At 36.7% G+C, this 25,487-nt stretch overlaps 1 protein-coding gene across 1 annotated transcript in view; it reads left to right on the top strand.

The window, feature by feature from the left end:
• XPO4 (exportin 4) overlaps positions 1–25,487 on the top strand; it is a 77,985-nt gene that overhangs the window by 42,064 nt on the left and 10,434 nt on the right. Inside the window, exons 7-18 of the mRNA XM_082751823.1 lie at positions 5,187–5,299; positions 7,702–7,859; positions 8,136–8,310; positions 12,894–13,070; positions 15,208–15,350; positions 15,463–15,608; positions 16,895–17,072; positions 18,699–18,858; positions 20,445–20,614; positions 21,549–21,723; positions 22,873–23,166; positions 24,105–24,285. Coding sequence (XP_082607949.1) covers positions 5,187–5,299; positions 7,702–7,859; positions 8,136–8,310; positions 12,894–13,070; positions 15,208–15,350; positions 15,463–15,608; positions 16,895–17,072; positions 18,699–18,858; positions 20,445–20,614; positions 21,549–21,723; positions 22,873–23,166; positions 24,105–24,285 — 2,070 coding nt within the window. The remainder of the gene's footprint in view (positions 1–5,186; positions 5,300–7,701; positions 7,860–8,135; positions 8,311–12,893; positions 13,071–15,207; positions 15,351–15,462; positions 15,609–16,894; positions 17,073–18,698; positions 18,859–20,444; positions 20,615–21,548; positions 21,724–22,872; positions 23,167–24,104; positions 24,286–25,487) is intronic.

Raw genomic sequence — 25,487 nt, 5'->3', positions numbered from 1 at the left:
GGCATTAGCTCACCTGATGTTTGCAGATGCTTTGGGATTTTTGGCAGTACTGTTGGAAATGACAATAGCATAGAATTCCTATTTTGCACTAAGAACGTGCGGCAGTCAGTTGTGGCATGTTGGCTTCTGTAGGGTTTCCTTTTTCAGTGCTGTCACAGCACAGTTAGATATTGGTTACTTGGATGGAACTGGTTTTAAACTGAATCTTTTCTTCAGTGAGTGTTTTGAATAGTTAAGAGAGTGCAAGCAGATGATGGGTACTAAGCGATGCAGCCCTCTCTTTTATAAGAGCACCATCAAGGATCCCACTCCTAGTACGTGAGGAGTGTCCAAAGACCCCAGTTAAGGAGTTCAGCATTGCTGGACCCTAACGCACTTTGACATGAATGTATAATCTGTCCTACGGAGTCAGGACGTAATCACATTCTTTTACCTCCAGAGGTGTTTCTCATCACTTCTTGACTTTGGGATTTATCTGTTCTTGGCAGCTGCATTCCAATAGACTTTGGATGAATGCCCACAAATGCAGAAGTTCTTAATCAGGCCTTTGTCCTGCTATCTCCCATCTACAGAAAGGTGTTCCTTATCTGTCATTAGGAGCCATTATAGAACTATTTATCCCTTATTTTATTCATAAAGGTACCTTTTTTTTTTCACATCTTTTTGTAGAGCGTGCTAATAGTACACGACTGAACAGGAACTTTAGCTGTAGTTTTTGTTTTGGATTTAGTGCCTCTTCTTGCTAGGAGGCAAGCTGGCAAATTTTCAGGTGAATGTAGAATAAGGGATTGGATTTAAAATACAGGATACGTAACCCTGATGGGATGCACTCCTCTAGTACGCATCGCTGCCATCCCATCAAAATTCATTGTGCAGTGGCAATGATATGAACTGACTGAAGCTTTTATCTGATCAGAATTCTGGTTTTAGTATGGGTGTTCCTCAGCTATACGTTTAAAGGAACAAGCTCTTTATATCTCTTGTGAAAATATCTTAAGCCAGAACGAGAGACCTCTCTGGGAGATCCTGCGAACCATACAGCTCTGCAAGCTTTCAGGATTTGAAGTCGGTCCAACCCAGATTGGTAGCATCTGTTGTGCATAATGGAAGTGCATGAAAAACAGAGTACTCAGAAAAAACAACACCAGGTTTGTTTTGAGGAATGATTTGAGTTGGCATCGCTGCTGAAAAAGCATCCTGACCCAGCATCTCTCAGGAGCGTGATACTGAGCAGGGAACAGCCTGGCTGAGAGCTTTTTTCTAGTGGGGTGAGGTCCTGACTGTGATTTGTTGCACAACTGCAGATACAACTGTGCTGAGGAGAGACAACATGGGTTTCCTTCAGCAGCAGGGCTGCTTTCCTTAGGTCTTCTGTTTGCTAACAGCTTGGGGTTATCCTGAATTTACTACAGTCTTCATTTGAAAGCTGAAGGGATGAGGTGCTGTCCTGGCTGTTGTTTGGGTTATGAGGAAGAACTCATTGCAACTAAAACAGCTGTGTTGAAGAAAGTGCAAAAGAGAGAGCTGCCTTTTACTTTTGTCAGTTTTTTCCCTCTTTAAGAAAAAATTAACTTTGGAATCCCTACTGCTTAGAAATTTATCAGCTTCCTAGGTGGCAGGCAGTGGGAAGGTGTGAGTCTTGGGCTGCATCTGTATGGCCATCACTTCTGCATAGGTGGTGTAAGCAGAAGTTAGGCTTGAAGTGATCAGCTTGCTCACTGTTAGCTGGAGAGCTGTGGTCGCAAGTTTTAGTAGGGATAGCAAATTTTAGCAGGGGCTGCAGAATTAATCCACTTGGGTGGTCAACATGAGACTTTGTGCTGGCATGGCAGCTCCAGAGTTGGCTGGCTTTAAGATTAGCTGGTGTCTTCCTACACCTCCTCTGCCTGCAGCTTTGCAGACACAATCTGAAGCTGGTGTCTCCCACATAAAGTAGTTTTTAACAATTAAATGTTTAAGCCTACCTTTCTTCTCCCGAATGCTGGATCTGTTTCCTAGGAGTGTGAGTTGTGTAAAGATTTATGAAACCGTTCTCCATAGGGGGCAGCAAGCCTCTGCATCACTTCTAGAGTTGATCCTAGACTCATCCCATGTGCTTGGCTTACTAACTAGCAAGCCAGAGGAGGTCTTAAAAATATAAATATAATCAGTATGCTAGCGTTGTAACACTGGATGGCAGATTTCCAAGCCGTTACCTGAATAATGGATTTTTATTTGTAAAGTATAAGTCTCAGACTGATACAAAGCTCTCCAGAAAGATTCCAGACAACAAAGGTAAAGTGATTAAAACAACTTAACAACAACAACAAAAAAGCTAAAATAAAAAATTGGGCCTCATCACTCCAGGAGTTCTTCATCCATTTCTGAGTTCTTCACTGCTATAGAAAAAATTGCAGATGGGAGTCTGGTAGATGCAGCCTTAGCTTTGATTTTTAAATTCCTTGTTTCATTCTTTGTGACAGGGCAAGCCTCCCTTCTCATGGAGGGGAAAAAAAAAATAAAACCCCAAAACACAACCTTGGGATCCATTTGCAAAAACTAGAATTTGTGTTAAGTCCTGAAGTGTTACAATCCCTCTATGGCTGCCTTAAGATATGAAATATTTTTATATTTATCTTCACCCATCCTGGAAGAGAGGCAAAGAATGGGAAGAAAATTACACATCTTTTTTTCTTTTTTTTTAGTATTTTCCTCCAAGAATCACAGAGAACTTTTTTCCAAATTATACATTAAAAGTGAGAAGTTAATCTTTTTAAGACAGATTACTCTGATTTCTCCAGTTCATTAAACAAAACCAAGTGCAGAGCTAACGGCTGCATACATGAATGTAGGCAAAGATAAAAGAAAATCCATCTTAAACCGTGTTTTCTCCTCTTCCTCTCTAGGCACTAATCAGGGATCACCAGAGCTTTACGAAACATGAAGGCACTTAGCTATACTCTTACACTTTACAGTAGAGCTTCATTCACGCTGTTGCGTGTTTTGATGATGAAGACTGCATTTGACCTGTACACACCCCTGTAGTAGGTAATTTAGTGCCATTTTTTCAGGTTTGGCACAACTGGGCTGCTGCTAATAAGGCAGAAGATCAGATGTTTCATGGCAGGGAGCATCTCCACACCCAGCTTACGTTAACGTCTGCATTCACCTGGTGTGGGACAGAAAATGGCTGTAAAATCTCCGTAATAGCTGCAGCCGTAATTTGTATTGTTCAATTAACGGATATTTTACCTATAAGTCTGTCAGATATGTCATCAGTCCGTTAGCGTGAGAAACGGCACTAAAAATAACAGGATAGGGCCACTAAATACTGGGGCTCGTTAAAATAGTGACAGCAGAGCGGCCCTTCTTCCATTCCACGTGAAATGTGTTATGTAGCTCGTCCCCGCTGCAAACTCAAGCTAGTGGAGAGCAAATTGATTTTCAGAGACTGATAATGTATCTGTAGTCTCTCTTTGATAAGGATGCCAGTCTTTTACAAGAGAGTTAAGGTAAAGAACCCTCTTGAAAATAAACAATTTAATTTTTTTTTTCCCAGAGTATTATAAATGAGAAGGAAAAAAGCATAACTTAATGCACCAGCACTGGTTACATTAGTCTTAATTTGTAATATTACTCTGATAAAGGATGCGTGTGATAATTTCATGCCTATATTTTATTTTTATCTGGAAGAATTGAAGTGTTTTCGATCACCTAAATGACATTTGTATTTCAGATGAAAGTAAAATAGAGAATTATCTGTTTTCTAATTATTATTTTTATTTTCTCAGTGTATAAAACAATGCAGATCTGGTAGTGTTCAATGCACACTGAGAGTTTTGAAAATCGTGAAACTGGTTTTGCTTCAACGTGTGTGAAAATCCGTGATTGTTCTCGTGCATTGTAATGTGCTGAATGCAGCCCTGGGCATGTACCCTCAGTGAATTTCCACTTGGTGCTGTGCCGTGGAAAATAGTGGCTTTTTTGAGACTGTTCTGCACAGTGTTACTGTGATTTTCTGTGTTTGGCAGAACTCAGAGGGCAAGTGTAAATAAACCAAAATTGTGTCTCCTGCCTTGCACGACAATCTTTCATATGAAAATAGATGTTTGCTTTATACATTGGTCTCAAACAAATCCCATCAGCTTTCAAGGGATCTGCTTTCCTGAACAGTACTATTGTAAAATTTATTTTTACTCAGAAGTATACATTATTTTTTAAAACTTTTTTTTATAATACCTGATAACTTAATGAACAGTATTAATTTTGTCATTTACCAATGAGTAGATTATATGCAGTTGAGCCTGCTGTTGCTTATTCTGATGGCTGGGTTACAAAGCATTCAGAGGGGGCGGTGAAAGGTTTTAAAAAGAGAAACTAAAACATAACTTGTGTGTTAAAGCAATTTTACTGCTATTTGGATTGAGGGGTGTCACACTAGGAAGCACTTTCAAAAATCTGTGATAAACGCTGCACTGTGTGATCAGACTGACAAAGAATGCAACATGCTTGTTTAATTGATTTTTTTTCATGTATTTGTTATTTTTCTGCGCTGGCAGAATTTCATAAAAAATAATGATGCCAAAAGACACGGTAATAACTGAAAGGAGTGCAGTGAAGTCGTGGTTTTAGTGTGGGCTCTTTTTATTGTGGGTTTTTTACAAGCATATGTTTAATATGACAATGCCTTGTGGTGCCTTGCGCTTTTGTTCTTCACAGCATGATAAAAAATGTCGATTAATGCGGGGCTAACATATCTGCATTCTGTGAGGCATATTTGGCTATTTAGAAAAATAGGATATAGATTTCAATGGGCTATCTTTAGCTATCCTCAGGCCTTTTTAAAAGCTGCCAGGAAAATTTTTTAGAAAATGATTTCCCATTTTGCATAAATTTTAACACCTGTTAATTGCGGTTGCTTTTTTCCCTTCTCGCTGTGTCACATTAGACACCCTGGTTATCAAAGTGATCGTATCACTATGGTATGTCTCATAATTATGATCAAACTGTTATCTAACATTCCTGGAGCATTCTTTTTTTCAATACTTAATACCTTTTATTCCTTGGCCTCATGCATGAATTATGCTGTGTATGTGAAGAGGCTTAAAGTTTGTTTCCATTACATTCTTTCTGAATGGATCCTGTTGTATCTAGGATTTTTTTAAAGCCAAGTAGGAATGTTATTGTTGACCTTGACACCAGATAACTGGGCAGACATTATATAGCTATGTTTGAATCCTCACAAAATGTGATGCTAAAGCCAACAGAATCCTGGCGTGAGACCCTCCTGGACAGCAGAGTTATGGAGCTTTTCTTTACAGTAAGTTTCATTCTTCAACTTTCATAGTCCAGACCACAGGGAAAGCAGCTCCTTCCTGTTTTAAAACTTTACTCTCGGATCCTTCCTTTTGCATCAGGTAGGACTGATTCAGTTAACTTCAACTGGTTTGTCAAAGCAAACAAAGTATTGTGTTTTTCTGAGGTTAACAGATATGTGTTTTGCCTGTAAATTGCCTTAAATTGGTAACAATTAACTAAGGAAAAAAGGGTATGGTGATCTAAGCTTTGCTCTGTTTAGTGCTTTTGAACATGTATTCATCAAATGAAACCAAGCATTGGGAGCAGTGGTTAGACTATGCCTTTCAGATAAGGTGTAACAACTCTCAAATGAACAGTATTTTATTTTTTTTTTTGCTGATCTTAGAGCATTTGCTCGACAGAACAGCTGAAAATAAGCAATGTAATTGCCATTTTCTAGCCAGTTCCAGCATACAAAATTTTGCATCTCTTTCCGCAGCACAAAGTGAATCAAAGCAAGTTAAATTGAGCTAGATGAAGTTAGGAGTGATGGGGAAGAGAGAGAGTGGGGAAAGGGGAATGTAATATTCACTTCCCATGATTTAAAAAAGAGGTCTGATATTAAAACTGTATAAAATGAATGTTACTTTCCACCACTCTTGGGAGGAAGGTTGGTAGTCTTTGTTCGGCAAGGAAATGCTGCAGCAGTAGCATTATTGGTTTATAAATTAGTTTACTGTGATATTTTGTTATCTTAAATCTCCTGGGACCTCAGAATTCATCATTCTCTCGCTATTTCATTTTTGCAAAACAAAGAAATAATGTGCTCAAAGCTGGGAGAAAGTTGTTTTCAGATAAAGCAAATGGAAATCTCCAGGGCTGCTTGAGAATTGCCTGATATGTGTTTGGATACATGTCTATACTTTTTTTTTTTTTTTTTTACAAGTTATTGTTTTTTTAACTGAAAGTTTATCTGTTCCAGCAGTTTTGAAAAGGTGAAAAAATCACTGGCAGACCTCTTAGCAGCTACACACAATCTGAACAGCTGTCTAGACTATCCAGACAGTTGCTACTGTCAGCTGTGAACCTCCACATGCAAATAACTTTTTGGCTTACATATTAACCCTTCCTCGTTTAAAAGTATGAAGTTGTCTGCATTAAATCTCTTTCTTCGGCTGCTTATTAAGACTACTTATTTGTGATGAGGATATTGTTTTCAGTAACATGCAAAATTGTTGTAATACATTTGCATTTTATTTAATGGCAACCAAAGCAGGCCTATATTTGATTATTTTTGAATGAAGGCTAGCCAGGGCAGTCTGCTGTCAGTTTTGGTTTTAGATTCCTGATTCGCAATGGTTGAGGCTGGTGGTATTAGCTTGCTATTTGAAGTAATGTAAGTGAATGGTGGTCGTTCATATTCATATAACTGATCTAAGAAATTTTAATAACCTTGCAAAACTTGGCAAGACTGCCATGTTAAAGAGGAAGCCTTCACTTGAAATCTCAGCCGAGTGTGGAATGCGTATTAGAAGGGGTATTTCTGTTTCAGGGCTTGCTTCTCCTGGCCGTTTAATCTTTCAGAGGTTAACCATGCAGCTAATCCAACTGGTTATGAGTTAGGTGAAGCTGAAGATAAAATGCCACAAGGAAGTGGTCAGTGTGTCTTAACTGTACTTTTATGATATAATTTAGGTAAATTGCATGTGGAGGAAAAAGCTACCCTGTATTTTTCAGTAAAATTTACATGAAAAAAAACAGAAGGTGTGAGCGTAAGAATATTCTTAAAACCCGTAGTTGATAATTGTAGTGTGAATTGTGAGAATATGTCTCCTGGAAATATTAGCAGATTTGAATCTAGAAGGTCTTAGCAGCAGAAGTAGTGATGTAACACAGAAATGCAAGAAGATGACTTGGCCCTGTATAATGTAAGGGTGTTGCCAAGGAAGTGATGCATTCATTTTTGTGTGTGTCTTCAGTGTTTACCTCTGCTAAAGAAGCATCTCTATAATCTTGATTGAACTTGTTGACTAACTTTAGCAAGACTCCGTAGCCTAGGCATAGTTAGCATAATAGAGATGACTGTCATTATTGCTGTTTTTAGAAGGAGCAGTATGTCTGACTGGCTGGCATCTGTTTCTCTCTTTAAGACATAACATTCGGTACACAGTTCAATTTTCAAAATGTAAGACTTAACTAAATGGTAGTATCAGCGAGTTAACTTCAGGCTCGCGATTTTGTGAACCGAGTCATGATCGTGACATTTGCCAGGGTTGAGGGAGTCGTAGAAACCCTCGCATTTCAGACTGAATAGAAGTTATAGTAAGCTTTTTTTGGTGTGTGCTCTTTTGGATTGAGAGCCATGTGACTGTTGTAAGAACATCCTATTTTCCGCGTATTATTAACTATCTCGCTTCCTGAAAGGTGCATCGAAAAATCAGAGAAGATACAGATATGGCCCAAGATTCATTACAGTGTCTGGCACAGCTGGCGTCTTTGCATGGGTCAGTCTTTCCTGACGAAGGTTCACAAGTTGATTACCTGGCACACTTCATTGAGGGATTACTGAATACTATCAATGGGTATGTATGCCTGCTCTCTAAATTTAGATGGCATCTTTTAATCTTTAGTTTGGAGTGCAGTGTGTGTGTGTGAAGAACTGGTATGACTTGCTTATTTCTGGGTATAATCTGTGTTTACTCTTGGATTATTGACACTTTAAAAAAAATGCATCTTAAAGTAGGTTCTTCTTAAACTAACATGAGATAGATTTATTGATTGAAAATGTATCTAGAAAATCAATTGGCTTTTAACACTTTTCTTGATGGCAGAAAGCTAACTCCTATTTCTATCTATAGAATTGAAATAGAAGACTCTGAAGCAGTGGGAATTTCCAGTATTATCAGCAACCTGATAACCGTATTTCCTCGAAATATTTTAACTGCCATTCCAAATGAACTTTTCTCTTCATTTGTTAACTGCCTCGCACATCTCACTTGTTCTTTTGGAAGAAGTGCTGCCTTGGAAGAAGTGGTAAGTATTCATTCTTAAAAAGTAGGTATTCTTTTTGCTTCCCTCTCTTTGTAATAAGCATAAGTGATATACGAATCTGGCTGTTTTTGTCAATAACTGTTGTGAAACCTGGTGCTTTTGTTCTAGATATTTCTGAAATCACATCTGAAAAGGTTTTATTTTTTTATGTGCAACAATTGCAGACTTCATCTTTTGAACTTTTGATTTAAAGCACCTGCTTTGTATTTTCACTTTTAAAAGAATGGGTACATTAAAAAAGTATGAATGTCTTTAAATGTTGCTGGATTGCTCTTGTGGGACTTCTGTGAAAAGTGTTGTAGATAATGAACATGCTACAAACGTGAAAGCTTAAAATGACTGTGAACATATGGACAGACTGAAACTTATGCTGTCAGGGGTTTTACAGGCAGGAACTTCTGTTTTATGTGAATGTAGCTGCTAAGATCTATTGTTAACCCCATACTATTAAACTTAAATCATCCCTCTGTTACTGACACAGTTCAAGTAATAATTCTACGTACAAATCTGGAGAGGGAATTCAGCGGACTTTTCTGTTTGCTTACTTCTTTCAAACCTTGGTTGTAACATGGAAGATCCATTTTGATAGGCTAAGTCCTCTGCTTCAAAAAAAAAAAAAAACTTTAAAAATAAAAATGTCTAAGGAGACCTAATTTATGAAAAAAGCCCATAAGAATTAAGGTGCATCTTTCACCTGAGCTATTGACATGGAATAGTTATTGATTTAAATGAAGCTATCAAGACATCATCCTGGGTTTTCCCCCTTATCATTAAAAAGAATGATTTTTTTTTTTTTCCAGTTGTGCTATATATACCGACTAGGCTTGATACCTATCATTTAAATGAAAGGGACTAGAGGATATACATTTCTTCAGTTAGCCTCATTACTGGAGAGCTAGAATACACAACCATATTTAACTTCAGGAGCTCTCAGCATAAGCCACCAACTCAGAGTACTTCATCTCTCAGCAAAAGCCCGAGGTAGCTCGTACCGTTGTCTGGTACAAAGAGTTTGTTTTGGAAATGGCTGGCTGCTCGTGCCTAGTGAATGTGTCTGCCTATGCATACATAATCCTCTAGTTTTTGCTGAAGAAAGTCATTTCAATATTATATTACAGTATTATCAGATCCAGCAAGATAAGAAAGAAGACTGCATTTTTTTCTTTAAAGAGAGAACTTGTTCATTGTCACAGAATCTTTAAAGTGTTCTGTAGAAGAAAGAAACATCACACTTTCACCACTTCATTGTGTCATCGGTCTAACAGTTGTATAGCTTATATCTCAACTTCACATGGTTGCTCTGATCTCCAGGATAATTAAAAAATTCTGTGGTATTCAGGCTTCAAAAATAATTTGTATATCTTATCATTGTATCAGCAATAAGGAGCACTACAGAGTATTTCAGACTATTGCTGACTTAATCCAGATGGTGTAGTGGCACGGTGTGCTGCGACTGTGGAAATACTTATTTGCATCCCTGAAGGCAATCTTTTGGCTTAGGAATGTTCCAGCCCTGGTCAGTGTGTTTCATAGAGTCATTTAGGTTGGAAAAGACCTTTAAGATCATCACCAGTGTGTAACACAACCTAGTGCACCACTAAACTATGTCCCTAAGCACCTAAGCTACTTGCTTAGATTGCTTGTAGCGATGTACTCTGTGAACTCATACGCTCATGAGCTTAATTGCTTTCTGTAACTAAGAGTTTTTGGTGAAAGGTGAAATACCCACGTGCATTGGGCTCAGTAGGATCCTGAGATTCAGAAATCTAAAATGCAGCAGAACACAGGTGTCCACAGCACAGCTTTGCTTGTGGGGCAAGCTGTTTTTCCCATATTTCTGCCACTTTGTGTGCCAGCAGAACGGCTTGTGTGAGTGTTGCAGAAAGCCCATCAGACAGGGAATCAGCTTAGCCAGAAGCTTGCTATTGAGACTGTCAAAATCAGGAGGTCCCAAACTGTAATGAGCAAACCACTTCAAAGCAGCACGTGTCTTGGCACAGAATCAGAAGCTGTTGCTGGTGGTACTTGCTGCTGTTGCTAATATTGATATTCAACAAAGGGGGAGGAAAAAAACCCACACACAATCCAAACATGTTCAAATGTTGTTTTACGTTTACTTGGCTGTTGATTGAGGGAAGTTGTTGGAACATTTGCCTGAACAGCTACGCTGTGGAGGACAGTAAGCTTCAGCAACGCTTAGGGTTAATTTATTATGCAAATTGGATCAGTCATCTCTTCCTTTAATAACGCTGGGTATGAGAGAAGATGCTTGTCCACAGCTATGCTTTCCTTTGCTCAAAGCTTAAAGCTTATGCAGAAGTAGGAGTCTGTAGTAGTTGATCAGAATTAGTGAAGAGTCGAGCAAGATGTTGAATGAAAATTCAAATAGAAATGCTCTCAAAGTGTTTTGTTTTGTTTTGTTTTTTTCTCAGATGTGTTTCTTAATGCATTGTTCCTGATTTCCTGATTTATGGTATTTTATTGTTGCTTTTTTAAAGTTCCGTAAGGGGAGAGATGATTCTGAATTTGGTCTCTCTCTACTTTGCTTGTAACTTTTCCCAGTTTGCTGCTACTTAGCAAGTTTTAGAAGTGTTCCTTCTTCAGAAGGTCGGCAGACTCTGAAGGAAGAATCTTGGAGAAATTCAGCAACATTGTTTTGATGTTAGTGATTGTACTTTCCTTCTCCTGAAGATCTTACGTCCTGAACTGGGCCCTGCCAACTGCTTCTGGTAGATCCATCAGAAAGTTTACGCTTCCCAGTCTGCAGCTTGTCCCATACAGTCTGCCTGCATGACATCTTCAGTAGCCCAGCTGTAGCCTTTCATCTGAATGACTAATCTAGAATAAGATTGGGAATTTTTAGGAAGGTTGCTTTGTGATTATATCTGTTCAAGATCAACAAACTCTACTGCTTGGGCACCTACTTTAAGGAGGCACTTACTAATCCTAGCTTCCTTATGAAAATACTGTAAGGTGTTTGTAATAGTATACCAAAAAGGCTTGTTCTGTATTACCTTCTCAAATCTGAGTTGTTTTTTTTTCTCATAAAAGGACATTGTTTCTTGTGTTATGTTCTGGATTCTTATAAATTATTAATTGTATGTAAGTTAAAAAAAAAAATAATATATATATATATATATATACACACACACACACATATATATATATCAAAGTGTTTCATGTTTCAATGAATGTCCTTTAGCCAAATTTTAAAAACATGCTGTGCCTGTCCTAAATTTGTTTTATGTTAGCGTTGAATACAGTTTGGTCTCTCTCATCATCATCTTCAGCTTTTGTTTTTCAAACTTGCATGTGCCCCACATTTTAGCTAATGTAAATACGACCACTTTGCAGTTACAGAATGATGCTGTGAAAATATCTTGAAATGGTTCCAACATGGTATCAGTTTTCCCTCTTAGTCAGTCATCCAGCCAATGTTTTTTTCCCTTTGTTCATGCAGCCATGTTTGTAACTTCACTGAAAGTCAGGAATTCCTCTGTCTGGAGCATGATTAAGGCCTCAGTATCTCTGTATTTCATCAAGGAATCATTTTACTAAGCTCTGTTATCTCAAAGTAACCTTGGTGAGTGATCATGTTGGTTAAAAGTTGAGAAGACTTCTTAGAGGAAAGAAAAGTCCCGCAATACCAGCAAATCTATCCATCGAGTCATACTTAAGTTTTATGAAGGTGGATGTGTTTACTAAAGTTCAACTTTTGCATCAAGTGAAAAAAAAATTGATAATTGCATTAAATATCCTTTTCAAGAGAAACAACCCCTTTGGTATCTGGGTTCTTCAGGTTGCCTGTAAGCCAGGAGATTTGTTTTTCAGATAAGAATTTCATTTGACAACTTAAATACCCCATATAAATATATGTGAATAGCTAAAAGCATGAAGTGTCAATTAAAATGCACTGATGACTTGGAGATGCAGGCTTATTCTATGGAATTGTACTTTTTCTTTGTTCACATAACGAGAAGTTGCGTATATCATCAAAACTGGCTGCCCACAGTAGGGTATCTTTAATACATGCAGTCTTGTAATGATTTCCTTGTAATGATTTCCTCCAGAACAGAGAGTCATAATCTTTTCTGTCTCTTTGTTTGAAAAATAGCAGAATACTTGCTAATCTATATGCACGTTTTCTATTTTGTCTAATTAAACAAATAGCTCAGTTCTTTGTTGTTTCCAGTATGAGCTGAGATGCTTGGTGTCATTGGAGAGAAAGCATGATAGCTCCTGTATTTAGGTGATTATGTGTATGTATGAAAGGCTGAAATTAAGACTGGTTTGGTTTTGAACATTAGAAGAAAAGAAATAGCTAAACGCAATGGGATTTTTGTTTTGTTTTTTAATTCTAGCAAAGCTTCATTGATCTTTTTGATGCATTGCTTCAGTTCTTTCTGATCTGTTCAAGGATGGCCAATAATAAGTTTTTTGATTTTTTTTTTCTTAAATTGCTTCAACTTTAGAAGAACATCTGTTAAATAGTAATGAATGTAAGTACCTTTCTCTGGTTTAGTTTAGGAATAAGATGTTTGTTCTGTTTCTTTCATCTCTTACAGCTTGACAAAGATGACATGGTATATATGGAAGCATATGATAAGTTGCTGGAATCTTGGCTTACTTTGGTACAAGATGACAAACATTTCCATAAAGGTTTCTTTACCCAACATGCTGTTCAGGTCTTTAATTCTTACATTCAGTGCCATCTAGCTGCTCCCGATGGTACAAGGAATTTGGTAAGCCCTTATAGTGGTAGTTTCTGATGATAATACAGAGTAACTAATCCATGTGGGGATTTTGTTGTTGTATACTTTATTATGTAGCTCAAGGGAGCTAGTAGAAATTTGCTACTTGTGGTGTTGAATGGAAATGAAAAATTTGCTGAATTTGTTAATCAGAGGTCATTTTCCAGTCTCCTTCTCTCATTATGAAAAGGAAATGAAGGAATACAAATTTGGAAGTTACTTTTAAAAATAAATAAAATAAGCCTGTTAGTAAAATTGGCATGTTTCCTGATGGTCCTCCCTATAGATGCAATGACTAAACTTCTGACCACCCTTCTCTGGATTTGGGTTGTAATTAAAGTCTCCAGTGAAATTGGAAGCCTTTTATCCTGTTATTTCCCATACGTTATCTTCAAGTTATACTTCTGAAGTGTAATCTGAGAAAATATAGAATGACTATGCTTAGACTAAAAGAAGCATGAAATATTATGTGGTTCTTCTGGATAAAATGGTACATAAATTCCTTACTGAATTTTTGAGGTGGCTGTTCTCAAAAAAAACTTAAAAGTATCTTGGCTATCTCTTGGCCCTCTGCGAAAGCCTGTTAGTCTCTTTGCCAGGAGTATGGATCTTACTGAAACAGATTGTGGTACTGAAACTTGGATGTAGATGCTGAATGAATTAATTACTGCATAGATTTGATTCATTAGCTATATAAAATTGATCTCTCAAATGTGATGCTATGCAAAGATCTCCAGGATACCTCATTCTGAAAAGCCATGCTTAAAACCCATGTCTAGTATCTTGATATGTAACAGATGGAAATAACAATGCCAAACAGAGAGGAATATTTCACAAGAGAACTTTGAATTCATATCAGGCGGTCTTGACATAGCTTGTATACACAGGTTAATTCATGTCATTCTGTGAGATAAGTCATTTATCCCATGGGTAACCTTTTAAAAGCCACAGCTGGCATTTTAGAATGCTTCTTGTTCAATATCAAAGCAGTAACAGGAACTTTCAGTCTCTGCTTTGAGAGCAGAGACTCACTCTTCAGTAAACAGCTGCAACTTTGAAGTTGCCAAAGGAAAATGATTTGCTGGGTTAGATAAAGAAAAGATGGGGTGAAAGCACTTTAGGTAAGAAAATGTGTTTAGATTCAATTTTCCAGAGCCTTTGTAGAAACAATATGTAATGATAGCTTTCTCCGTCACTTGTATTTGAATGTTAGTGGTGTAAATTCTGTCATTCATCAAGAGATTTTTGAAAACACTTCTAACATTGATACGTGATTTCTACATATAAGGGTTCAACTCTTCAGGAAAATAAGCTCTGATTACGAGGCAGTCTTAAAATATAGCCAAGGCGAGAGGAATCTCATCTTGAGATATTTTTACTTTGCCTTCTATTTTTTTCTGAGGTTGTAGCTTTTACTTTTTAAAGGGGTGCTTTTTTTAAAACAATAACTTATAGAAAATCTTTATTGAAGGAGGTGACGTGCACTTTATCAAGAAATATACTACCTCTCTTGTAATTTATTTTTAAGATCTCAGATAACTGGGAACAGTATCTTTGACTAATGAACAGGACAAAGTGGAGAGTTGAAAATGAAATTCTTTGCCTGATTATATATGTGATTTGAAATCCAAATATATTTTAGAAATCCTCTGACCATTGGGTTTACAGACCTTCTATGTGAATGAGAGTCATTCAGTACATCGCTTTGTACCTCTAGGCGGTGGATGCTTACCAGAGCCGATTTATGTATGTGACGTAAAGAAGCTGTTTTGCTGCTCCAGCCTGTGCTTATCCTATTAATAATTAGTATCAATTTTCATGGGTCTCATCTGACTTCTTTCACTAACAGTGTATCTTTTGACTTGAGAGCACTGTTGGAAATGGTAGCAAATATCAGCAAAATCAGCTCCTTGCATAAGTTTGTGAAATGCTGATTTCAGAACAATATAAAGTCATATTTACTCCCCTATTTACCTCATCTGTATCTAATTTAGCACAAGCCTATTGTGTATCCATGCAAAACACCTTGGGAGAAAAACCCAAATTTACGTAGAAAAGTGCAGTGGTGATAAGTTCTAGCAAGTGTAACATTAACTGGTTGCTTCTAATTTTGTTGAAATAACATCAGACTGCCAATGGTGTGGCCTCTCGGGAAGAAGAGGAAATAAGTGAACTGCAGGAAGACGACAGAGACCAGTTCTGTGACCAGCTGGCCAGTGTAGGCATGCTGGGAAGAATTGCTGCAGAACACTGTATACCTCTTCTTACAAGGTATGGAAAGATAGTGTGAATGCAAATGAATAAATCCACCAAGTTGGAAAAGCTTGACTTTGCTGAAACAATTTAAAACCAGTGAAGTTATTTTATTACTGTTTGTCCACAGTTTATTAGAAGACCGAGTTACAAGGCTCCATGGTCAGTTGCAAAGACATCAGCAGCAGTTACTTGCCTCACCAGCATCAGCCTCAATTGACAATAAAGTGCTTGATGACCTGTATGAGGATATTCATTGGCTTATTTTAGTCACAGGTAAGTGAACAGTGTTAAATAGCGCTTACTTTGATATTGCTGTTGCAGCTGGAAAATCTTAGGAAAGAAAAATCCATGCATGTCAACTACTGGTAACTGACAATCTATTTCATCTTTGTGGTGCTTTCATCTTAGACTACGTGCAGAGTTTTTGTCTCAGTTTCATCTGTCTGCAGTAACATGAAAATTATCTGTAAAAGATCAGTGTAATCTTTTTATGAGGTATGTCCTTTGGAAATTCCCACAAGTAATTTTGTCATAGACTTCTGAGATCCACCTATTCAAGAACTTAGCCTTCATGGTTTCAGTTATATTGCCTTGTCTCACGTGACTGAAGGGAATCCATATGAGATCAGGATAGCAGTGTTACTTTGTGGTGCAAAGAGTCAAGTAAGTTCCAGAATCTCTCAGGACTGATGATCCATGTCCTGGCTTTTTGCTGTGTTTCAGGGAACCTGAGTTCAGAACATTCGTATTTTTGATTTTTAGATGGAACTATCTTACATCTGCTTGCAAAGCATAACATCAGCTAAGACAGTGTCTGTATTTTATTAGGAGAAATGTATACTTTATGAAATATTTTGTGGGGTCTTTTTGAATGTCTGATGTTATAGTTGCTCTCAGATGTTGGCATAAATGTGTTTATAATATTTTTGTATTGCTGTACGATGAAGTTTATATTTGTAGCTCAGAATACTGTGAGATCAGACACTGAAAACTATGACTAAATCTGGAATTAATATCAATTATCTGGACACCAGAGTATTTTACTGTGAAAACCATTGCTTTACCTGATCTGTTGTTGCTATGCAAGGAAAACTTTATTATAGCACGTTTGTTTGGTGTCTGAAAGATTCTATAGACTTGAAATATTAGCAGAGCAAAAGTCCCAGATGAGATGGACTCAGTAAGGAAGCTGTAAAATTGAACAATTTTTATCACATAACTGAACGAGAAGAAAGTGACCACAATGTTGTAGAATATTTTTTCAGGTACCTGAATTGGCTGTTGGTCTTTCACAGGAAGCAAAGCTCTTCTCCCTCTTTTATTATTTAATACGGTCATTTATTTTTCAGCATTAGTTTACTTTCACTTTAGGTTCTTTTTTACAGAATTGCTTTATAGATTCTGAAGTTAATTATACATATTTAATCAGTGTTAGTCAGGAGTTGTGTAAACATTTGCTTCTGGTGTGATGTCTGCAGTTAATCCAGTGGACTAATCAAAAAGCTCTAAGTTAACCTAGGGTAGAAAGTTGTGATCATTCTTTCTTTTTTTAATGTAAGGCTACCTCTTGGCTAATGATACTCAGGGAGAGACTCCGCTAATACCTCCAGAAGTAATGGAATACTCCATTAAACATTCAGCTGAGGTTGACATCAACACAACGCTTCAAATTCTGGGATCTCCAGGAGAAAAGGCCTCTTCCATCCCAGGGTACAACAGAACTGATTCTGTAATTAGGTAAGAATGCATCGTGTGTTAAGTATGTTAAATGCTTTTTCAGAGAAGTGAGAACATAAATGGACTTCTATGAAATGAAAAAGAAAAAAAGACATATGCAAACACCAAACATTGGAAATGAAATGTCTCTTTTAAATAGTCTTAAAGTAAAGGCAAATAACTTATAAGAATGGTTTTATTGCCTATTAAGGCAATGCTATAAAAGAAAAGACAGAAAAGATGAAGTTACATATATATATTTTTTTTTTCTTAGGGTAGAGATAGGCAGAGTAATTACAGATGATGCTTCAAGTCATGTTGACCTGGGGGTGGGACTGAAGGGAAGAAAAAGTATGGCATCTAAACAGATAAAACTCAGTCGAGATGGGATAGCAGAAATGACTAGCTTGATGACCTAATAGTTGTAATTGAGGACATGATCTACCTATTAAAATAAATAGAAATACTTTATCACTACTGAAAACCTGTCTTTGATCTGTTTGTTACAGAAAGTCCTTAAAATGACTCAAAATACTAAAAAAAAAAACAAAAAAAACCACTGGTTTTTAAAGCAATACATCGCCTAGTTTGGTATCATTTTTTTTTTTTATCTATAATGTATTCTGCACATGTGCAGTTCAAGCAAGAGCTTTCCAAAGCTTAAGTGAGCTTCTCTTTGGCCATGACTTACTGCCTCAGCTTGGCCGTAGCAGCTTTGGTCTTCGGTGGGGGGAGAGTTGTTGCCCCTTACGTACACATATTATTATTAACATATTTAAGGAAAAGCATAAGGGATTTCTGTTCTCTTTTTGCAAGAAGGCCCACAAAAGAGTCCTCAGTTTTAATCTTCAGTACTCAGAAGTCTCAATTCAATTATTTTTTTTATTGGCATGAAATATTGTTCACCCAGGATTACTTGTGTACTTAACATTTTCTGCTGGAAAAGGTTAGAAAAATGGATCTTCGTGGGCAGTTAAGTGCTTCATGGGCTAACACATGTAGAGGTTTGAATACCGGTCATTGATGCCAATCCTGGCAGCTACAAGAACTGGTCAACAACCAGAATTTCTGATTGCAGTGTCTTAGTGCAGATGGGATTAAAACCAGAAATACACCACCATCAACTCATAAATTCCTTGAGGACTTGCAAATTCTTACCAAAGTTAATTGAGATACTGTAAAAGCTAATATTATACTTTTCTTGACTGAGTGTATTAATGCAATCACTTGGTGGTCTGCTACATCATATTGTTTCTCTGTGGCAATGAAAAAGTAAGAAATAACTGGACATTGCTCTAGCTATATCATGCTGCAAAAGCTGCATGATTAGGCCACAATTTGTAACGAAGAAGGTGGTTGATGCAGGAAAGGGAGAATCAGTCAGAGTGCTTGTCAGGATTCTTCTGTTGCAGTATTTTTGATGTCAAAGACCACCTTATGTTCTGACTTTGTGGAGGGTATTTGCCATTTTGTCTCTCTCCTTGCATTTAAAGAAACAAGTTAACTGCTCTTCACTTTGTTAGAGTTGAAATACTTCATTATCTTGTTCCTTCCTCATATTTCATGAAAAAAAAAAAAAACGTTTCACAGAGTCACATTACTTCTCCAAAGAACACTCAACATCCTTATTGTGTTTTAAATCTGCAGGTTGTTATCGGCTATTTTAAGAGTGTCAGAAGTAGAATCTCGAGCAATAAGGGCAAATCTCACGCACCTTCTGAGCCCACAGATGGGCAAAGATATTGTATGGTTCCTCAAGCGTTGGGCAAAGACTTACCTCCTGGTGGATGAAAAGTTGTATGATCAGGTAAGGATATAACCTTTATGAATGAGTTGGTGAGTATTAGCAACAATATCCTTGGAATGCAGATGTCAGTATAGCTATTCTAAGGTGCAGTGATAAAGCATTTTTAATGTTGTATTTGGGGTTGGTTTTTAAATTGTTTGAAAGTAGATGTTGTTTGTTTTTTTTTTCCATTAGAAATATAAGTTGTTAGGGAACCCTTTTTGTGCATCTTGGTATAAATGTGATTTTTGTAGCTAGCGGCATCACAGAATAGCATAACATGCTCTCAGGTTGTCTAGTGGGTGAAACTCACAGATCACAGCAATTTGTTAAGGTATATCAGATCTTACAGTTCAACTTCAATACAGTGGTTGCCCTTGATGGATGACTTATTGAGTAACCTGGTCATGATTCTGAATTAAATATCTAGCACCATCACTAGGTGGTATATATAAGCTAAAATCATGTTAATTTCTCTCCTCTCCCTATTCTCATATGTTCTCGTTGTATATATCATGATATCTATGATGTGTTCTTCCTAAAGGGCAACATTTTATCATGTTTGGAAAGCACTAATCATGATTAGACCTTGATCCTGATTTTGCTTATACAACTAACGATACTCCAGCTAGCTAATGGAGGCCACTCATGAGAAGGTCCTGTTGGCTCTAACTTCTGAGAAGGAAGCCGCCTCCTCCTCCCCTTGTTTCCACTACTGAAGCAACTAAGAATACTAACGCTTCAGGAGACCCCTCGTTAACAAAGTTAGGAATATTGAAGACTTGTAATGAATTAGAATTACATTATTCAACTTGTACTTGCAGCAGAGCAAAGCCATCAGTTGCAGAGCATGAAAAATGGTATCTAAGAAATGTACACATTCAGCTTTTGTTGGCATGTGAAAGTGGTTGAACACCTCTTTTTTAAATCTTATGCTCAGTCAGGTATATATTATGAATTTTATAATTTCAGATGGTGGTGGTGTGCTGACAGGAAGCCCCTGCACAAATATTACAGAGTCTTTGCATTTCCCTCTTACACTTTTTTTCTGAAGATAGGCAAGAAGGCAATTTCAAGGAAGCATATTTTAATGTACCAGGACCAGAATGTGACATCTTTCCTAAAAGCTGCGTAGATTGAAAGAATAATGCAGAAAGCAGATGTAGAAAAGACTGTGATGAAAAGAAGTTCTTACAAGATTCAAACTAGATCAAGAGCTAGGCTTATTTCCAGTTATTTTATCACTTAATTTTGAGGAGTTTCATCATAAATTAATGGAAACACTTTCGGGAGATGATTTTTTGGGATCTTTCTCTTAATTTTTAAAGTTTCTGAACTTTCCTTGGCATTAAAAGCTAGACATACTTAAACCTGATATTGTGATGAGGTTGAAACTTTTCTTTCTTTTAGGTGTTGTGCTTAAAATTGCAAGATAAATTTGGCAAAGATTTTTCTGTTACAGGTATTCTTTGCCTTCGTCTATGTAACTTTTGTGTATTTTAAGTAGGGAAGAAGTGACAGCCTGAAAAGAATTTGCTGACTGATTACCATACACTTTGGGGTTCTGCCTTCTGTAAAACTCACTCATTTTAATGCTTTTCTTATAGATAAGTCTGCCATTTAGTACAGCATTTGGTGCTGATACTGAGGGTTCCCAGTGGATTGTGGGTTACCTTTTAGAAAAAGTGATCAGTAACCTGGCAGTGTGGAGTTCAGAGCAGGACCTTGCAAATGATACTGTACAACTGCTAGTAACATTAGTGGAAAGGAGAGAGCGGTAAGTTGCTACACCTCTGGAAGTCAAAAAATTTCTTTTGCTTCCTTTAAATTTTTTTGGCCAAAATAATCCAGATATGGGGCACTTTATATTCATGTCTCTGTAAGTCAAATTACTTTAGTAACGTGCTATAAATGGAGGAAAAACTTGTCTGACAAAGTGAGGAGTGAGACCTAGATTTGACAAAATGTTAACCTAATCTTTATTATTATTTATCAGTGCACTCTCCTTCCCCTACCTTTGTGCCTCACACAAACAGTGAGAAAGGAAAATTCTCCGGGTCTCCACTCTTATTGCAAGGATTTTTATGTTTGTTTGTTTTTGTTTCAGATTGAGTTCAGATACTGGCTAAACCAGTATAAAATATGCTTAATAAACCTTTTAAAGAAAAAAATAAATAGGGTTTGGTGGGTTCAGACAAATTTCAGAAACTTCTTTGGTATTACAAACTATGAAGAAGAAAATTCTTGAATGTTTTGCTTCTGTGAATTGACATGCAATCATGCATTCAGTCTGAAAGACTGAAGTTTGAGGAGCGAAATGCTTGAGGAAATTCTTTTTAAGATAAATAAAAAACACAGGAGCTAGTTTTGGAATAAACTGCTTATTTTATCATGACATAATGAGACTAAGCTTTTAATAATCCATGCAATATATCCATTAACTGTGTGTGTGTCTGTCTGTGTGTAAAACTAAGTACTTCCCTGCTTTTCTCCCATATGAATTGAGCTACTTTCAGAGTATACACTTCAGAAATTTTATGGTTGAGACATTAATAAGATGGAAGTCAAAAGGCAATTTAGCCTTACAATCAAGGAATTAAATTTAAAAATAAAAATAAAAATCTTCTGACAAATGCTAGCAGCCTGATGCACTCTGTTCATACAATTTTTTGGAGTATTTTCTTTAATCAAAATGTTTTTCCCCCTTCTAGGGCAAACTTAGTTATTCAATGTGAAAACTGGTGGAATTTAGCTAAACAATTTGCAAGGCGAAGCCCTCCCCTTCACTATTTGTCCAGTTCTGTGCAGAGAACACTAATGAAAGCTTTAGTTTTAGGAGGTTTTGCTCATATGGATACAGAAACAAAACAACAATACTGGACAGAGGTAAGCTGTTTTGATGCTTCTGTTATCTTCATTTTTGCAAGTAATACAAACAAAGTTTGAAGTTAGTTCAGGGAATTTTATGGTGATGCAAACTCAGCTCATACAAAATCTTTAGGTTTCAAACATATAATACCAATATGTTTTTAATGATTCTTTCTTTGAGGGGCCGTAATTTTTTGGCAGCTTATTGGTGTTGTCCATGATACCTAAACCATTACTACCTAAACAGAAATAACTCAAAATTACTTGGGGATTCATGAAATAAGCCAGTCTAGCAGTACACTTGAAAGAGACCTTTTGTAAAGGTTAAGGCCTTTCATCAGAGTTGTGCCATTTCGTCTATTTTAATTAGGTAGTGTTTATGAATTATTCATTTATTCACTTAACAATAATGACAGTGAGTAAGACTAATGTGAAAAATAATGAAGCTCCTCAACCAGCTTTTCTGTGCCCTGGTTCCATTAGTGCTCAGATATTTAATACTGGAAAGGTTGGTGCTATAATGCTTCCTGATCACACTTCAGCTACACCACATTAGCCTTGAAGTTTGAAAAGCACTGGCCTTCTGAGAGAAGCTTATTTTCATTAGCAAAGTTACGAAGTTAGTGATTGAGGGTAAGGTACTGGAAATAATTGGGGAAAAACATTTAACTGTTTTATGGAAATGTCTAAATGGGTTCAAACTGGGTTAGCTTACAAATGCAGTCACATAGGCTGATTATAAGAGAAATTTTACTACCAAGAATTGTAATAAGACAAAGGTAATTGTGAATATGATTTTTAATTAATGCTTTCATTGCTGACCTTTTGTTGCTAATGCTGAACCTGGAAAACAATCAAATAATGTGACTCAGAGAAAGTCCTTGTTATTTGTTTAAGCACTACAAAATAATATTAAATATTTATGGAGGTGCTCGTTTTGCAACCAACCTGCAGGTGATGGTGGATAATGAGAATCACTAATTATCACTTCAGTTTATGTTAATGTGACAGAAAATAACGTAATTGTGCCATTGCAAACTGGAATTGATGCTTCTTGTACTGTTGTGCTAAAAACAACCCATGTGCTTGCTAAATTACTTAAACCTCAAATTTCATTCTTGTAATAATATACTTATCTTACTGTGACTTTTCAAAAAAAAAATTAAGGTTCTTCAGCCACTTCAGCAGCGATTCCTGAATGTGATAAACCAAGAAAACTTTCAGCAGATCTGCCAAGAGGAGGAAGTGAAACAGGAGATCACTGCTACGTTGGAAGCACTCTGTGGCATTGCTGAGGCTACCCAGATTGATAATGTAGCAATTCTCTTTAATTTCCTAATGGACTTCCTTAATAATTGCATTGGATTAATGGAAGTATACAAAAACACACCAGAGACTGTTAATCTCATAATAGAAGTCTTTGTTGAAGTTGCACATAAACAAATTTGCTATCTTGGAGAGGTAAATACAACCAAGAGGGGAAGGAGGAGAAGTGTGTGTGTGTGTGTGTGTGTGCGCATGTATTGTACAAAATAGCAGAGAAATTTTTGTATTCTATACAGAAAGAAACTCTGTATGCTTACATCACTATTCTGTCTATATAGAAATAAATGCTAGCTGGTCACATCTGCTAGAGGAATTCCTTTGTTTAAAAACATACACTCCCAAAGATTAAAAGCAGGATGTCTAGACTGTTCTTTTAGCAATAAACTTGACCATAATTCATCACCAGCCTTAACGTGAAGGGGTGGCAAGAGTACAGACCATGTTGAATGCTTATTTAACCGTACCAAACTTCTCTGAAGGCTTGTCTAGCAGAATTGCAGCACTGTTTTATGTGACAAATGCATACCACAGAGATGCTGCTTTGGTCCTAAACAGTGCATAATGGTTACCAAGAAATTATCGGGTAAAATGAGTTGATGCAGGCTGCTTACATTTTTGCACTATTGGCTAATTTTACTTTTGCATCCAGAAGCAATGGCTTTTGCATCTAGGAGAAGCCTACTTCAATATGTGTATGCACAGAGGGTATTATGGCTCCAAATTTTGATAGCAAAAGTGAGTCCCTTTGGGATCTTGTTGATAATTTTAATCTAGATTGCAAGACCAGTGAGATGTGCCAGCCTGGCACAAGCCACTCTTTTTTCTTAAGATTGAGGAATTGGTGAAAGTAATGTTATAATGTTTGTCAGTAGCACGTAAATGTATGGCTGTAGGTGTCCTCAGTATTGAAGATGGCTGTTTCCTTAATGATTCTGTGTGCAGTTGTTATGAAAATGGGTAGTATAACTGCAATTACAATCTTCAGGTATCATCAACCATGTAGCACCATCTTAAAACAAAGGGTGTCACTTTTAACATACACAATTTTCTTGTTATCTGATGCTGTTTTCTAGGCCAAAGCCATGAACTTGTATGAGGCCTGCCTAACTCTGCTCCAGGTGTATTCCAAGAATAATCTAGGTCGGCAACGGATAGATGTTACAGCAGAAGAAGATCAGTACCAGGATCTCCTCCTTATAATGGAGCTTCTGACTAATCTTCTTTCAAAAGAATTCATAGATTTCAGTGATACAGGTATGGAGGAATTGGTAACTGACGAGCCATAATTCGTATTCTAAAACGGTAAAAAAAAAAAAAAAATCAAAAAAACATCATAGGGCATGAGTTCAGTTTAGGTAAATTGGAAACTTGAGTTTAGGCTTTATCAGGATATGGAAATTATTTATTGTGCAAGTAGCAAAGGAAGAACTTTTCACAGTATGGCACATCTTCCAGTATTCAGAAATAATTATTGTTCTTATAAAATAAATAGGGCATGTTGACAACAGCAACTTAAAAAATGAATGCTGCACGTCAGAACATGAAGTTGCAGAAACTACAGAGAAATCAGATTAGCAAATTACTGCAAGAGCAGATGAGTTGTCTTTGTAGTACAAGATCCTAACTGTGTGAAATGCTGAGCTCATGAAAATTCTATCAAGTTTGAGGCTTTTCTGTATTCTTCATTCACAGAATATGTGTTATGCTATGTAGGTATGGGTTGGGTTTTTTATTTTATTTTTATTTTTTCCCAGCCTGTTGCTTTCTTGTGTATCTTTGCCACTTCATATTTAGGACTAATGCAATTTTATCTGCCACCTCTAGCTTAGCTGTGTTATATTGCTTTTGAAAAAGTTAAAACACATTTGCATTATTTATTTCTTACCATGTCCTGTTCAGTTTGCACAGAAAACTTGCTCAGCAACAAACTGAATCTGCCTACATGATTTTGATCTTTTTCACTGCTGTTCTAAGGCTTGAAGGAGAGGGAACTTTGTGCTCTGAAATTCATTGCATCTGTCTCATTTTTCTGTTGTGTATGTACAACACAAAAATACAGAACCAAAATTAGACTTTGTCCATCGAGTGTGCATCTCAATGCCATCTAACACATTCTCTGTGACGTCAGACTTTGGTTGTTAGAAGCATCAAAAATGCTGTAAAAAGGAAAAAATAAAAAAAAAAAAAGTGAAACTAAGGACTGAATACTACCTAAACATAATACCCAGATATCAAATGTATTGAAACTTCTCTGGTCACTATAATTAACTTAATGGAAGAATTATAAAAGTAAGGTCATTGCTAGTCGCTGGGAAGTACAGGTCTGAACAGGAACTGGAGAAACTTGGCAAGTTCTAAATTGCAGGTTTTTGTTTACTAACTTCCTCCATTTATTTCTGTGTTTATGAAATTCATGTAAGTATGTATTATAATGTATACTATATAGAAATTTACAG

Source organism: Aythya marila, assembly GCF_965140915.1.
Source record: "Aythya marila genome assembly, chromosome: 1".
In the NCBI taxonomy this organism is placed as follows: Eukaryota; Metazoa; Chordata; class Aves; order Anseriformes; family Anatidae; genus Aythya; species Aythya marila.
Note: the sequence above shows the minus strand (reverse complement) of the source record. Positions and strands in the feature narration are given on the sequence as shown.